Source organism: Periplaneta americana, chromosome 9, assembly GCF_040183065.1.
Source record: "Periplaneta americana isolate PAMFEO1 chromosome 9, P.americana_PAMFEO1_priV1, whole genome shotgun sequence".
Classification (NCBI taxonomy): domain Eukaryota; kingdom Metazoa; phylum Arthropoda; class Insecta; order Blattodea; family Blattidae; genus Periplaneta; species Periplaneta americana.
Genome location: NC_091125.1, coordinates 60,011,821 through 60,028,203, shown reverse-complemented (window position 1 = coordinate 60,028,203; position 16,383 = coordinate 60,011,821). Strand labels below are relative to the sequence as shown.

The following is a 16,383-nucleotide window of genomic DNA, read 5'->3' as shown; positions in this document are numbered from 1 at the left end:
TTTATGTATTGGTTATGAAGATAAGTTATAAAAGTGGCTAATTAAAAGTGTAGGCCTATATCAAGAAAACATATTTTTTAATAAGACAAAGTAAATTTTCTTCAATTTTATTGTTACTCCGTCTATGTGCTCAAAAAACGCCAGTTTCATGTACGATGAAGTGCTCCTGGTGTTCTATCTAGCCTGCAAAACATAAGGGGTAACCGGTTGAAATTCGAACATTCGGTCGGATGCCCGACCTTGACGGATGCTGTCTGACCGGTCGAATCTAAACCGGTTATAAGCCCTGTTCTGCAGCTCTCTACTAGCTAAGTTAGTTTTTTCAGCTACACTGCATAAAGGAACACGTTCCACTAAGTACGCATGCGCGGGAATAATATCACAAGCAGACGATACAGCTTAACAGAAAATGTGCATGTCACAAGCGTGCTACACCACTTGCCCACATAACTTCTCTATATAACGGGAAGTTACGTAGGCAGGGTGGCTCTCTCGGTTGAAATATTTAAAAATTACATTAAATTTATAGAATGAAGAAACAATCCACCATTGGTGTTGCGAACACGAAAAATATTGTTTAACTGTTAGTACGACAGTGAATAATATTTAAACGAACAAATCCTTTATATTTCCCGCTGACAAGTTGTCATTGACCGATGGTTTTCAAATAAATTATGAAGCTATCGTTTTCAACACAGTACGGATAATTATAATATACGGATAACAGTAATATATTTAGAGTCGGCGTCCGTTGATTCACTTTGCAAGGATAGGTACTGCAGTTTGCTTTATAACAACTTCTGGGGAGTCTAAATCGATTTTAAATTTCATGGTATTAAACACTAATTATTGTCTTTTAAATATATTGTACGTAAGTTATGGCAAAATTTGCCATGTGATGTTCCCAAAACTTCGCACCTCCAATCTTACAGTCTTGGCTACGCCACAGGCCTACAATCACATTAAGTCACACTTTGTCTACTCTTCTTCATGGTTATTATATTGAGCATTTTAATTATAGTGAGATTAAATTTAATATCGTATACATATACCAATATTTATTAAATATTACACATATGTTATGTACCTTTATGACCATGGGTGGGCAACTCGTGCTCTCAAAGGGTCAACGCAACCTCAGTGCAGGTATAACGGACACTGTGCTAGCTATAGTGTCTGTATGCGGTTCTTGCAACACGCAAGTTCGTTCGCATCTGCAGTAAGTGGCGGCTCGTTTTAAGTGAAAAACAATATAATCCCCAGATCATTTCTCTTTAGTGATGAATCGAAAGAGAGAGATTTTTTTTATTAAGAAGCGAGGTAAAACTTGTATTATGTACTATTATACTTTCTTACGCATGACATTTTGTGTTACAAATAAACACAGTGAATGTTTTAGTAAAGAAATACTGTCTAGATCTGGTTTAGAAGAGCTAAAGGTAGAAATGGGATATCAACAAGGTGATATTGATATCAAATATCGTTAGCACGCTGTGAGTGCGAATTACAGAATTGCACAACATGTGATCGACTAGCTAAGAGCATTTATGGATAAATGTGAAATGTTGCAGTATGATGTAGAACATAGACAACTTCACTTTCTTTGACTATAAACTATGTTGAAAAGTGATAAGAAAATCTTCTTATCAAATATAAGAACTTACTTCAAGATCTACAGCAGAATTCACTGTTAAGTTTGGAGAAACAGTGGCGATTGACAAGGAATCGAAATTTTTCTGAAATCATTTTGGCTTATAGCCGATAAAAGATCCTGAAAGTTTATAGCTTGAATTTATAAATCTACAGAACAGCACGCCACTCAGATTCCAGGGAAATCAGGAATCGAACTGTCGTAATGCTGCCTAAGTCAGAATTTCCAAATATACTCTTTGCTTCTATATATATTGTATGTGCTTGAGGTAGTGTTTATATAAGAAAGAAGTGTAAAAGCTCTCAATGTATGTACAGAAAGAGCTCAGAAGTAAGTTTATTTCATTTTCCGTAACATGTAAAAAATTACTTCTTTGAATTTGTGATTGCTTGTGAATACGTACTGTTACCTTTCTGAACAGAGGAATACTCTTTAATGTATAAAGACTTGTAAATTCCACGTCCTATGTTTCAAGTAAGAAATAATAAGAAATATGAACAATTAGTGTTGCAGCTATATTTCTTGTATCTTGAAAGGTTGTATTCAGTTTGTGTTTCCAGTACTAAACTAATTTACAAAACTAGGAAGTAATATAATTTTGTTATGTGTGTTTAGGTACACTCTCTTTAAAATTACTATAATTATTGTACCATGACGCGTTCTGGAACTGAAATCGAAATCATGGAGTAGTAGATATCACGACCACCTGCATAAGCCGCCTAGCGCACCGTGGCAGTGAACTGCTCTTGCAGCGAAACTACAAACAACTTGTAACTGCTGTGGCTGGCTCAGCCTGTCTTTCTCTCTTTCAAAGTTTTTTTACCACTTTGTGAGCACGAGTTGCACATCCATGATTATGATTATTATTTCTTCAAATATATTGATTCGAGTCAGTTTTGTCATAATTCGAATTCTTCAGATTAAACATGGCTAAACAGGAATATGCTATTAACAAGAGTACATGTGTGAATGCATATAGCCTATTGTTTAAAGGTAGTTTCTTGTTCCATCTGCGGATTTAAAAGCTATTGGAACACATAGGTAAGATAGAGTTATTTCTTAATTACGAGTTCTCTGTAGTGTGTACCAATTCGAATTTAATGGAATATTCCATTGTAACTTATTCGTTTGCGCATTAAATTTCTCCATTGAATTAATTATTAATAATTTCAAAAATTATTTTTTCTTACTTCTCCATAAATCAGGTTCCAATAAAATTTAATAGCATTACTTAATATCCTCAGAATATATGCCACCAGAGGTGCAGGTTTAGAAGGTGCAAGAATGTATTTATTGTTTTTAACAATATGTATAAATTCATATCCATCCTTTTACTTCAAACAGAGGTAACAATTTCTTCAATGACTCTTTGTATACTTCACTGAGTTGGATTGTATCGTTTTCTTTAGTCATATTTTCGAGATCAGGAATCTTGCTCCTGTCCACCAGAACCACGTTGCGACCCACGATTGTACTGAGCATTGCGTAACGACCTCTAGTCTCTAATTCTCTATTAATCACAGTCATCGTGGGCTGAAGATGTGGGTGCTTCAACAACGCTAGGATCTCACAGAGTGTGTTATAGTACTCCTGAATCATCAGTTCGAAATGTTCAAGTGCTTCAGCTGATGCACTTGTATGAATGAAATACTGCAGGTCCACGGCTGGCGATGTCCAGTAAGTCAGCTGGAAATCAACAAATCTGGAACAAAATATGAATACCTAGAAATTAATTATTGTTGCATTCTTCAACGAAGCGTTGTATTGACAGTTACTGACTATAAGATATATAATATATTTGTGAAATAGAAAACAAATATATTTTCTTTATGGCTGCTATAGCTGGATGTAATAGTTGTAAGAATAGAATATTGATGAGGAGATTATGCTTATATACATGGTAAATAAACATGGACCCATAAACCCACATATGAATTTAGAATTTGAAGCGGAATATGCAAAGGAGTACAGGGATAGGAACAAGATTATTATATAAATTCGGTAACATACGGAGCTGGTGTGAGTATTATTAAGAGAAAAAGATAAATTATATAAACATTCTGGCGCTTGGGGAGATTATTACAGTAAGAAGAGAATACGAAATAAACTAACGGATAGTAGAAAAATATATCAAGATATTCTGTACGAGATGCGAAGATATGATTAATAGGGTTAAAAAGTTCCAAAAAATTCCCATCACCAGGAAGATAGGTACAATGCTGGTCTAACCACTACTGTAGTATGCCGTTAAGATTTGCAGAAGAGACAGAAGTGATTACCACAACACCATTGCTATAATCTCAAGAATTGTCACCACCATCATAATATGAACAGGATTTAATAATAGTAATAATAATAATAACAATAATAATATTAATATTAATGATAACGATAATGATGATTATAATAATAAGTGATAATGGTTATAATGGTAATGGTAATAATAATATAGGAGTGTTATGTAATATAAATTTATATTATATTAATATAGTATATGATTGTTATTATATAATATATAGTAATAAGCAGGGAAAGGATTTATATGTAAATACATATTTACTTATAAAGCTAATATAATTTATATTTTGCATTATCTTTATGTTTCACAATGTGTAGGGTTGAAAAATCCTACTTTTATTTTCCATATTTTTCCATATTTTAGAGTTTAGTACATATTTTCGTTAATTTCCATATATTTTCCATATTTCATATAAAACAGTCCATATTATATTAGGTTTAACAATAAAACAAAACAAAATTCCATTAACTTTTAAAAATACATTTCAACAATAGAGATTTAAACACATGTTCAGTAATCCCTTTAACATCAGAGTTATTTGAAAATTAGCAGTCCTATCAACAATGGGAAAGTAAGTTACAAAACTGTATTAATTTAATTTAAAATTTTTAACAGACTTCAGTTGTGCAGCTCAACAGTTAAATGCCAGTCAGAGTACACATAGGTTCAGTTTTGTAAATCATACTATAAAGACGGTAAATATCCCAAAAGTACGTCATTCAGTCAATTTAAAATCAAAACTAACAAGTTACATTTCAGAATTTAAAGAAGATGGTTTATCAACTGACAATAAAATATTATTTTGTAATTTGTGTCAGTGTGCAGTATCATCTACACAAAAGTTCCTGGTGCAACAACACATTACAACTAGTAAACATCAGGCCAACAAACAACTAAATTCCAAGCAGAGACAATTGTTTTTAACACAACCAACAACATCGAATGTAAGATCTGAGTTTAACATCGACCTGTGCCGTTCTCTCATCTCTGCTGATATTCCTCTCTACAAACTAAAGAATAAGGTCTTCAGGGAATTCCTTGAAAAATATACTCAACATACAATCCCGGATGAGTCAACACTTAGGAAGACGTATGCTCCATCCATCTACGATGAGACAATACAGAAGATAAGAGATGAAATTAAAGATAGTTCAATTTGGGTTTCCATTGATGAGACTCCCGACAAAGAAGGTAGACTTGTTGGTAATGTAGTTATCGGTTTGTTAAGTGAACAATATTCTGAACGAATTCTTTTACATTGTGATGTTCTAGAAAAGTGCAATAACAAAACTATAGTTAAACTGTTCAACGAAGCTATGGGTATCCTGTGGCCAAAGGGTATTATGTACGATAATGTGTTATTCTTTATTAGCGATGCTGCCCCTTATATGGTCAAAGCTGGACAAGCATTATCTGTTGTATATCCTAAATTGACTCATTTTACTTGTGTGGCGCATGCATTTCATCGTGTGGCAGAAGTGGTCAGAGACAATTTCCCTAAAGTAGATTTGTTGATTTCATCAGTGAAAAAAGTATTTCTCAAAGCTCCCAGTAGAGTTAACGTGTTGAAAGAAATGTACCCTGAAATTCCATTGCCACCAAAGCCAATTTTAACTAGATGGGGTACATGGCTAGAAGCAGTTGAATATTATGCCGAACATATAGACTCTATTAACAATGTTCTCCTTGCATTGGACTCTGAAGATGCAGTCTCAATTGATACTGCGAAAACAGTTACCTGTGACATAAGTGTGAAGAATGACTTAGCTCACATTCAGCATACATTTTCATGCATCATAAAAACGCTCAAAAGTCTCCAAAATAGGCACCTTTCACTATCTGAAAGTTTTGAAATTATAAATAGTACTGTGGAACAACTGAATCGTGGTAGAGGTAAAGTTGCAGATGCAGTAAGAGCTAAGGTGGACACTGTACTTTCAAAAAACCCTGGATATGAAGAACTACAAAAGGTTGTTGCTGTGATGAGTGGTGAATCAACAGTGAAGATTAACTTGGACTTATCCCCAGCAGACATTGTGAAATTGAATTATGTACCAGTTACTTCTTGTGACGTCGAACGCTCTTTTAGTCAGTATAAATCTATCCTCAGAGACAATAGAAGAAGATTCACTTTTCAGCACTTGAAAGAAATGTTTGTAACCTATTGTTATGGTAACAGACAATAAAAATTGTGTTTTGTTGAAACTACATTGGAAGATAAGGTACGTCCATTATATTTTTTGTTTAGTTTGATTAAAATGTACCAATATTTAACGTACATAGTCATTTTTTTATAATTTTAAGTCCATATTTAATTCCATATTTTGGTAAAAATCCATATTTAATTCCATATTTTGGTAAAAATAACTACATATATATTTACATATTTCATATATTTTTAGTCCATATAAATCCGTTCCCTGGTAATAAGTTATAAAACTTCCTCCTCTGTACAATATCAAAAGATGTTACATGTGACGAAATTACGAGACATATCTAACAAGATTCTTTCCCTCCCTGGAGTAACATTCAGTACTTTGCATAATAATTATGCTTTTAATTTTAATATTTGGAAAGTGTGTCTCGTGATCAAAATATTGTACGAGGTGGAAATAAATATAAAAATAGGAGATTTATCCTTCGAAGAAATGGAAAAATTCAAATAGGCCTATTTTGGAGCAACAGTAACAGATATGAATGACCCTGGGAGGAAATTAAACGCAGAATAAATATGGGAAATGCGCGTTATTATTCGGTTGAGAAGCTTGTGTCATCTAGTCTGCTGTCAATAAATCTGAAAGTTAGAATTTATAAAACAGTTATATTACAGGTTGTTCTGTATGGTTGTGAAACATGGACTCTCACTTTGAGAGACGAACAGAGATTAAGGGTCTTTGAGAATAAGGTGCTTAGGAAAATATTTGGGGCTAAGAGGGATGAAGTTACAGGAGAATGGAGAAAGTTACACAACGCAGAACTGCACGAATTGTATTCTTCACCTGACATAATTAGGAACATTAAATGCAGACGTTCGAGATGGACAGGGCATGTAGCACGTATGGGCGAATCCAGATATGCATATAGAGTGTTAGTTGGGAGGCCGGAGGGATAAAGACCTTTGGGGAGACCAAGATGTAGATGGGAGGATAATATTAAAATGGATTTGAGGGAGATGGGATATTATGATAGAGACTGGATTAATCTTCCACAGGATAGGAACCGATGGCGGGCTAATGTGAGGGCGGCAGTGAACCTACGGGTTCCTTAAAAACCATTTTTAAGTAAGTATTCGGAAACTAAACCTCAGGCTGCCTTCGAGTTCCTCCGGCGTACAAGAGAGAGGGAAATAAATATTGGGAAGTTGCTATATCCTGTAGCCTATGTATAGCGAATTTTTATGGAATTAGCTCTGCTACTGGCACTGAATTATTTGAGTTTATGTGACCGAAAAGTGAATGTTGGTAATATTGTTTTTCGGTAGGCCTACGAACACTGGAAAGTCGAACTTAAAAAAATTGTTATTAAAAATAATTTACTACCGGTATTTCTCGCGTTGGTTTGCTAAAAACTTTTAACACCAATACGATATTTCAACGTTAAATATTTAAAACGAGTGCGCTTAATTGTCTCAAATAGGATATCAGTAGGATAATCTTACATCTTAAACAATGAGTACGTGATTAATTGTTACTTTACCAGAATGAAAATAGGAAAAATAAGTGTAATGTCTTTTAATGTAGAACTAACCTGACCTCCTCGACTTCTCCTGTGTCGTCAGAGTAGCGGAACATCATGTTGTTGAGCCACAGATCACCGTGGCAGAGAACATTGAATTCTTCATCGTTTCTAATGATTGCTTTACGCCATTGTTCCATCACTGTGTCACGGATGTTGTGTAGCTTTTGTAGAAACTTTTCTCTATAATCTGGCCACTTTTCCACTTCTTTTGCGACTCTATTGACATTTCCTGCAAAAGATTCCCCTATTCCTATGTCCTTATCTATAGAAAATACATTATCCATAAATGGTTTAAACATTGCCGGATCTTTCTGGTACAAAACCAGGGAGGCTGCATGAAAACGTGCAATCGTTTTCATGACAAGAAGACAGTGCTTCAAATCAAGACCAGACATCCTGTTGTCTGCAAGTCGGAAGTCTTTAACTTTCAGATCTTCCAATACTATGGACGAAGCGGTTTCATCCGAATGAGAGTAGAAATATTTTGCAGCGAAAGACTGATTACTTAAAGAAGGCACCTCATTCAGTAAGTTGTACATTGCCGGAAAGACGATGGCGAAAGCAGCCGTTTCCTGGTCGAATATATTCATTGCATCCATAATCTGCAACAAAGATGAAATCACTTCGATTTATATAAAATATACAGGGTGATTCAAAACCTCTGCGACAAACTCTGACGGGTGATAGATCTAACAATAATGAACTATTTTATTAAACAATCTTTATCTTCTGACGCGTCGTTTCGAAAGAAACACAGGTGCTCTGTTATGACTTAGTTTTTATTCTGCAGGTTGAAACAAATTACAGGAGATGCTCAAAGTGTGTGCCCTGTATCAGATTACACTCATTACATCGTCGTACCATTGCCTATCGGACTCTGGCAAACATGTCAGGCCTGTGGGTAATTTGATCAAACGCATTGAATATTCGCTCAATCAGTTCTTGTCTTGTGTCAACTGGGGTAATTTAGACGACACTCTTCACATGCCCCCAAAGGAAAAATTCTAGGGATGTTAAGTCGGGTGATCGCGCTGGCCACGCAACAGGTTCCCCCTCTCCCTATCCATTTCTCCCTGTAGGATCTCTTCAAATGTGCTCGTGGAGCGCCATCATGCTTGAACCACATTTCTCTGCGTATCACAATGGGTATCTCCTCCATGAGCAGCGGAAGCTTGTTCTGAAGGAATTCCAGGTAAGCCGCCCCATTCAAACGGGTGGAATAATGATAGATACCAGCAGATAATCTCCAAGAATTCCACGTAAATAAACAACAACAACCCTTCTCGTCTCTTACAAACATCTCAACAAACAAACAGGGGTACACACATTCGCATACAATGACGTACGACCGCGCAAAAACATTTTCAACGGTAACTTCGAAACGACGCGTCTACAGACATAGGTTGTTTAACAAAAAGAGTTTCTTATTGTTAGGTCACCTCTCAGAGTTTGTCGCACAGATTTTGAATCACCCTGTAGCCTATACCAGAGATGTTGATTCTGTGAAACGTGACTTTGCTTTTTGGTAATGATAACATGAATTATGATTGTACAGTGTTTTGCAAATATTTCATTATACTAGTAATTCAAGAAATATAGTCTACACCTTTTATAGAAATCTTTCTTTATATCATCATCATCATCATCATCATCATCATCATTATCATCATCAAGTCTTCGTGGAGTAGGAGAGTCTTCTGTTTCGGCCTATGAACTAGCTGGAATAGGCTAGATTCCTTTCACCTTGTCCTTGGACGTCCAAGAACCCTTCTTTCTGCTGTTTTATGTTAAAAGTCTGTAGAAAGATGCGAGATTTTGCCATCCTTAATACATTCTTAATTTCTGTATTCAATGGCTTTCTGTCGTAAACGAGAGAGATATTTAGGAGTCATTCCAGTTATTCTTTTTAGATTTGTCAGTAAGTATTATATTTACTCTGGTTAAGAGTGTTGCGCAGAGCTTGCTCAGTGATAGCCACCTATCTGCACCTGAGCACGCAGGACGTTTATTCGGGACGTCTTCCCTAGACGAGTTGCCTTCACTTCGACAACATAGCCATATCTACCATGTATTATGGTTGTTGGTACACTGTAAGTATTTGATTTTCCTCTTATCAACCACAATACTACAATGCACATTAGTATGTGGCTATTGAGTGATCCCAATCAATCTTATTCATAAAAGGGAAAGGATGTGAGTAACTTGGATATTTAACATTTGTTATAAGTGAAATAATTCGCAATAGAAATTATAATAATTTGAACAAAACGACACGCAATAGAGAAGTTAATAGCGGTTAGTGATCGTCGAATAAAATGTATTAAGAATCAAAGTGAAGCGAGAATTTCATTTGATTCAGTGCAATGAATTCATACTTACAACCTTAGCATTTAACTACCGTAAATATTTAGCACACACAGTGAAAATATAAGTGGATGTACGGGATCTTAGCAAGAAAGGAATGCGATGCCCAGAAGAACTCAGAACTGTGGCTCTAACGCTGTTTTAAGTCCTAGTTTTTATAAGTTCATGCAGTAATACAGTTTACTACAACAATGTGATTAAGACATTAAAGAAACACGGCAGTCTTCTCATGGCTCCAATGAATTCATATTTTCTAGTCTAAAGTTGAAGGTGCATAATTTAAGTGAGATATTTTTTATTTTATTTTATTGGGTTTTTACGACGCTGTATCAACATCTAAGATTATTTAGCGTCTGAATGAAATGAAGGTGATAATGCCGGTGAAATGAGTCCGGGGTCCAGCACCGAAAGTTACCCAGCATTTGCTCGGAGTGGACTGAGGGAAAACACCGGAAAAACCTCAACCAGGTAACTTGTCCCGACCGGGATTCGAACCCGGACCGCCTGGTTTCGCGGCCAGACGCGCTGACCGTTACTCCACAGGTGTGGGCCTTTAAGTGAGATAGAGAAACATTTTCTTAATTGCAGGTGAAATATAATTTTTTTACTCCACATCGAATGATGAAACAGTAGATTACGTAATACAGGTTCTATACAATGATGTATGTAATCTATGTTTGGTATGAGCTCGTAGGTCTACGTATTTCTAGTTGCTTTATAAATGAATGGCAATTTGAAAAACAAGACAAAAGGCATATACCATTTAAGTATGGTATTCATTGAAAAGCGCGTGTGTGTATGTATATATATATATATATATATATATATATATATATATATATATATATATATACAGGGACATCATTTTATTTTTACTTCAATTTTTATTGTACCTGAGTTTTTGAATGTACTTCACCCACACCCCTTCTACTAATGAAGTTCAACCGTCATCCACACAGATCCAAGACCGCATATACAGTCATAGTAAACAGTACGTTCCAAAAATATGTTCGTGTTTTCCAGTGATGAAAGAGCTATCAATATTGAATCATTTTCGCACAGGTACTGTCGTCCATTTGCCTACGTCGTATCCCGGTTCCCTCCACCAGCTTTTATTCGCCAGCTAGTGGCTGGGCTGTCTTAGCTGTTTTCTGAGAATATTAATTTCTGTTAGGAATTGGACGTCTACGTAATATTATACAACTGTTTAAAATAACTTAAATAATAGGGCCTCGTTAAGTAATTAACTCTTACGTGATTTCCACCCTTTCTACGACCCTACGACATAACCTCTTGGACGGACAGTAGATAGTATGTCTGAGTAATTTTATCTTTTCGGATCGGGCGGAAATGAAGATTGAATTTACAGTGCGTAAGGTACTCCTTTATAGAGTAGGTACAGAATTATTTCAACATGAGTTACTAATACGAAGGACGAAACTGGTAATTGGGATTAGGTACAATAGTCTATAGTGCGATAATATGCACAAAAGAACTGAAGCCTTTATCGAAATGAACGACCAGCATTTAAAAAAAATGTGTTTAAATATCCATATTATGATTATTTTTCAATTTAACTACATTCTCTATATTGTGCGCTAATGTGCTGTAGACGGTATAATATACACTGCATAATGAATACGTCCACATGGACAGCTCAGTTCGTGAGTAAAAACACTCATTGTTAATACTGTACTGTATTTTGATTAAACAAAAACCTAATGAAAATTATCAAACTCAAAATCGCGGATATTTCCTAGTTTACATAAATGGATGAACTATTTTTCTTCCCTCCTATACCTAGTAAAGTGACTTGTTTATACATTACGCCAGTATCATCGAACTCCAGTCGTGGAAGGGGTAGCAAACGGCGTTGATGCAAAGGTATAGCCAGGTTAATATTAAAAATGTTAGTAAAAATAAAATGATGTCCCTGTATATATGTATGTATTACACTATTGTTATATTACTACTATTACTTCTATTGCTACTACTGCTTCTGATGCTGCGGTATTTTTCTGATATGTATAGTAAGTGCGGAATACTATTTCATTTTTGTATGTCTTTATATTATTGGTATGTATAGTAGGCCTGATGAATTTATATTGAATCCTGATTGATATTTGTATATTTCAATTACCCTCACCCTTGTTTATCTTTGTGTGTGTTAGGTAAATAAAATAAAGTAACTGTATAACCTATTTTATTATTTCTTATCTGTTTAACTGTTTTTGCAATCGGAATTTCTTTATACTAATGTCTTGTTTTATTACAGACATAGTAGAAGCAACCCTATGCAATTTAACGGGTACCATACCTTAAGTTGGATTTGAAGATTATATTCCTTACATTACACACACTACTATACATTCAACCAGAGCTAATCCACGATCCGCCACAGTTCCGAGCTCGACTAATCATTTCTCCGCGCCTCTTCCCCGAGAAGGGAAGCGTGCTCCGACGTCACAACTAGGCCAGTTGGAAATGACTGCGTTATACTCAATACAGTTTGCGCGTTTCTCTTACCGCTACCAAGATACATGTGAGGGCAATACCTGCTATTCAGTCGAATGGAGAAATACAGCTTCAAAATTTGAGAGTAATGACTTTCTGGAAATCTGTATATTGGAATTTATTTCATTTATTTGATTAATACTATTTTCTGTCGCCCAGTAACGTTGAAAAAAAGACAATGATGTTATATGATACAAAATATTGGACAAAATATAATAACATTGGACAAAATATAATAATATGATTTGTTACTACAATCGAATTTAAGTAATAACTTATATCAATATACTGTACTACGCAAAAGTAGTCACATATAACGGAAATCATCATAAAATTTCTTTTCCTTTCAATAGCAAATGAAAATACCTTGGCAATAATTCCGTGAGCCAAATCTTTTGAAGCTTTAACGATGATAGATATTTCTTCTGTTTCAGTCCCTCGCTTAAATTTGACAGCGGCTCTATACATGTCACTTCCATAATTGTCTCCAGGTGCTGTTGCTGCCTTCACCTCGCTAGAAATTACTGTGATGTTTTCTCCTTCTGCAGATCTCAGAGCGCTCTCAAAAAATGCAGTATTCAACCATTTCGGCTTAGATATCTCATTGCTGCCTGCCATGATGCCTGAGTACGACTTTACCTGAAATAAAGTAAGTGGATGTGATAATATGATAATCACTTCAATACAAAGTAAAATTTTGTTGCTGCTGATTCTAATTTGAGAGGAATTTATTCAACATTTTTCTTAAAGAAATGTAATATAAATAATCTGTATAACCATTAATACATTAAAGAGCAAGTTATCTGTTATGATCAGTATTAGATGCTTATGTTACAAAGGCGGTAATGGTTTCAGAATTGCTTATGTCACAAATTTGATACTGGTTGCTGAATTTTACTACAACATTCGCGAATGGTGACTGATTATACCAAGAGTATTGTCTATATTTCCTCTATATGAGAGCTATGATGGAGCGACAGACAGGCGGATTAGACTAGAATGGAACACATTAGGTTTATGAAAATTATTCCTTTGCTGAAATTAAGATAAAAATCGAAATATGTGCGACCTCTGCGTATGGTGTCATGATTTATAATTTCCAAATGCAGTCGCAAGATATATAGAGAAAAGTACAAAAATATTAAAAAGTATGTGAGCTGAAATATGACGGCAAAATTTTAGATATTTCATTCAGCGATGAGATTAACAATAGGCTACAGGATGTACATGAACTACTTTCTCAGACTTTGTCAAGTTGTAGAAGACTTGAAAAAACACGTTTTGCGAACAGTAGGACAGTCGGAAACGCGTTCTTACGAAGTTACAGAATAAATAAGAAAGTATGTGTCAGAAAAAAAATATTTAATACTTGTATTTTCACTATCATAGTTACATTAAATGTTCAAAATTTCGATCACGAATCTCGATGCAAAGACGAAGGCTCCTGCAGTAATTGTGTCGATGAGAATCCTTACAGTCTCAATAGGTGTTTCTTAAACGAGAGTTTAAATCTAGCTCCATAAAAAGAAGTCTACTAACGTGAGATACGGCGACCTAGGAAGCCATGGTACAGGTCCACCTCGTCCAATTAATGTTATGCTGAATTTTTTTTTTCCCGATATCCTGAAATACTAAGCTTCAAAATGAGAAGGGCCATTCCTTAAAATCCGTTCAGCCATTTTTCCATAATTTAAGAATGTGGAAAAGGGCTTATCAAATTATATAATTAGGCTATATACTATATATATATATATATATATATATATATATATATATATATAGGGTATTCCATAATTATAGGTACAAATTGCAGGTGTGACTAGAGGACAATGAAAGAAAGCAAAAGACCTCATAAACATAGGTCCAGAAACCAATAGTTTCCAAGATATATATTTAATGTGGCCACCAACTGAATATGCCTCGTACATTTGCAACCACATGTCTTCCTTGGCTGACTTACCGGCCGTGCGTACCTCCATTTTTGTAACATGAAGTACACGAACGTCTGAATGATGTTCCTCCTTGGGAAAGACAGATGCTGTGGTGCACGAATTACGAAGCACTAGAATAGACACAAGCTTCCACAACACGTGAATCGGCCATGGCTAACCAACATATTTGGCCTCCGAAATCCCCCGACTTCAATCTTTGGATTTTTTGTTTGGGGATATTTGAAATGTTCTATGCATTCCAGCCCGGTTGATAATATTAACGAATTCCGGAAATGCATTGTAAATGGTTCTGAACGCATTAGAGACGCCAAAGATATTCAAACGTGTACAGTTTTTAGTAATGAAGCATAATTATGCGTGCTTTATCATAAACTGTAGTCATATTGATAACATATTATAACAATCTCTTCATCCAGTGCAATTTGAAGTTATGTTATCCTATAACATTTGTATTGACGAGATGTAGTAAATCCCAATAGATTTTCGGAAACGGCTGGTTTCCGGGCCTACAGTATGCTTATTAGAACTTTTTTTTTATCTTGTTTGATTCTACTGTGCTCACTTTTGCAGTTTGTACCTACACTTGTGAAACACCTTGTATTCATACAGTACTCGTAAATTCCATATCTCACTATCTCGCTAATAAGATATTTTTACACAACTACTTGAATTCGGCGCCAAGGGAAATATCATTGTAGGAATGTGGTAGATGTAGCAATAGAGGATAAAATATGAACGTCAATATGTGGATATTATCAGCTGTAATCCCACTATCGTCACCACAAACATAAGCAAAATCACTATCGCCAATTTTGCCAATTCCATCGTCGTCTTACCATCAGCAATACATTGCCTTCATTGCCACTGTTGTTGCATGTATTCTGTTACAAGAAATCACTACTAACCTTCGTATTGGAAGAAATCGTCACTTTCCTCTTGCTGCGAAAATAACTTGATTTTTCTTACGATGTTGTATGTATTACAAGTCATTCCCTTCTAGCATAATAATTATATCCTGTCGTTATCTTTCTACTTTGTTCACTGATAAGTATATGCGATTTAGGAATTACGTAAAAATGGAATTTTTTGAGGGAATGAAGTCGTGAGTTTTATCTAGGTGACTTGTAACGTCAATGTAGCAGAGATAGCCTAACTTTAAGGAGGATTTCAAGTAATCAATGGCGACTCCATGGTCTTATTTCCCCAAATGTGATCTCTAATCACCAATTCCATCGATTCTAGATAATATGGTAGTTGATACAGTATCGTAATGTAACTGAAGGCTTTGGCAAACCTCGCACAGCAGAATTTCAGAAATGATACATAAATTTAAATCGTTAACATTTTCTGTAGACCTTCGGAGAAGGAACTAAGGAAGGTACAGTACTAGCAATTATTATGATGTACCGAAGTACATATGATATTTGCGTGCAGCTATTCTGCGTCATCATATGATGAAAGATGAGTGGAACGGAGAAAAATTGTCTCCGGCACCGGGATTTGAACCCGGATTTTCAGCTCTACGTTCTGACGCTCTATCCACTAAGCCACCCCGGATTCCCATCTCGATGTCGGATCGAATCCTCTGCACATGTGTGGACATTGTACCACTGTCATAAGTCTATGAGGCAGTGCATGAGGGTAGGCCACTAGAGGGAACCCAAGAGGTGGAACTTAAACTGAGAGGATTCGATCCGACGTCGGGATGGGAATCCGGTGTGGTTTAGTGGATAGAGCGTCAGCACGTAGAGCTGCAAACCCGGGTTCAAATCCCGGTGCCGGAGAGAATTTTTCTCCGTTCCACTAATCTTCCGTCATAAGGGACTAGTAAAGTGGAGTGTGGCATTGTATGAGACAAATTATGG

At 35.5% G+C, this 16,383-nt stretch overlaps 1 protein-coding gene and 1 long non-coding RNA gene across 2 annotated transcripts in view; one reads left to right on the top strand and one right to left on the bottom strand.

The window, feature by feature from the left end:
• Positions 1–2,913: 2,913 nt before the first annotated feature.
• LOC138705974 (uncharacterized) lies at positions 2,914–15,416 on the bottom strand. Its single transcript, XM_069834814.1, has 4 exons — positions 15,355–15,416; positions 12,933–13,205; positions 7,698–8,290; positions 2,914–3,353 (listed from the first exon to the last, which is right to left on the bottom strand). The coding sequence occupies exons 1-4, from the start codon at positions 15,355–15,357 to the stop codon at positions 2,969–2,971; spliced, it is 1,254 nt and encodes a 417-aa protein (XP_069690915.1). The 5' UTR covers positions 15,358–15,416; the 3' UTR covers positions 2,914–2,968.
• The window catches only part of LOC138705986 (uncharacterized), a 394,464-nt gene continuing 391,195 nt past the window's right edge, over positions 13,115–16,383 (top strand). Inside the window, exon 1 of the long non-coding RNA XR_011333875.1 lies at positions 13,115–13,215. This is a non-coding gene — a long non-coding RNA (uncharacterized lncRNA). The remainder of the gene's footprint in view (positions 13,216–16,383) is intronic.

Excerpts from the sequence above, each read along its gene's own strand:
- LOC138705974 (XM_069834814.1), bottom strand. Across the intron at positions 8,291-12,932 it reads CTCACGGAATTATTGCCAAG|ATTATGGATGCAATGAATAT; the intron begins GTATTTTCATTT and ends TCTTTGTTGCAG. Across the intron at positions 3,354-7,697 it reads GGAGAAGTCGAGGAGGTCAG|ATTTGTTGATTTCCAGCTGA; the intron begins GTTAGTTCTACA and ends ATTTTGTTCCAG.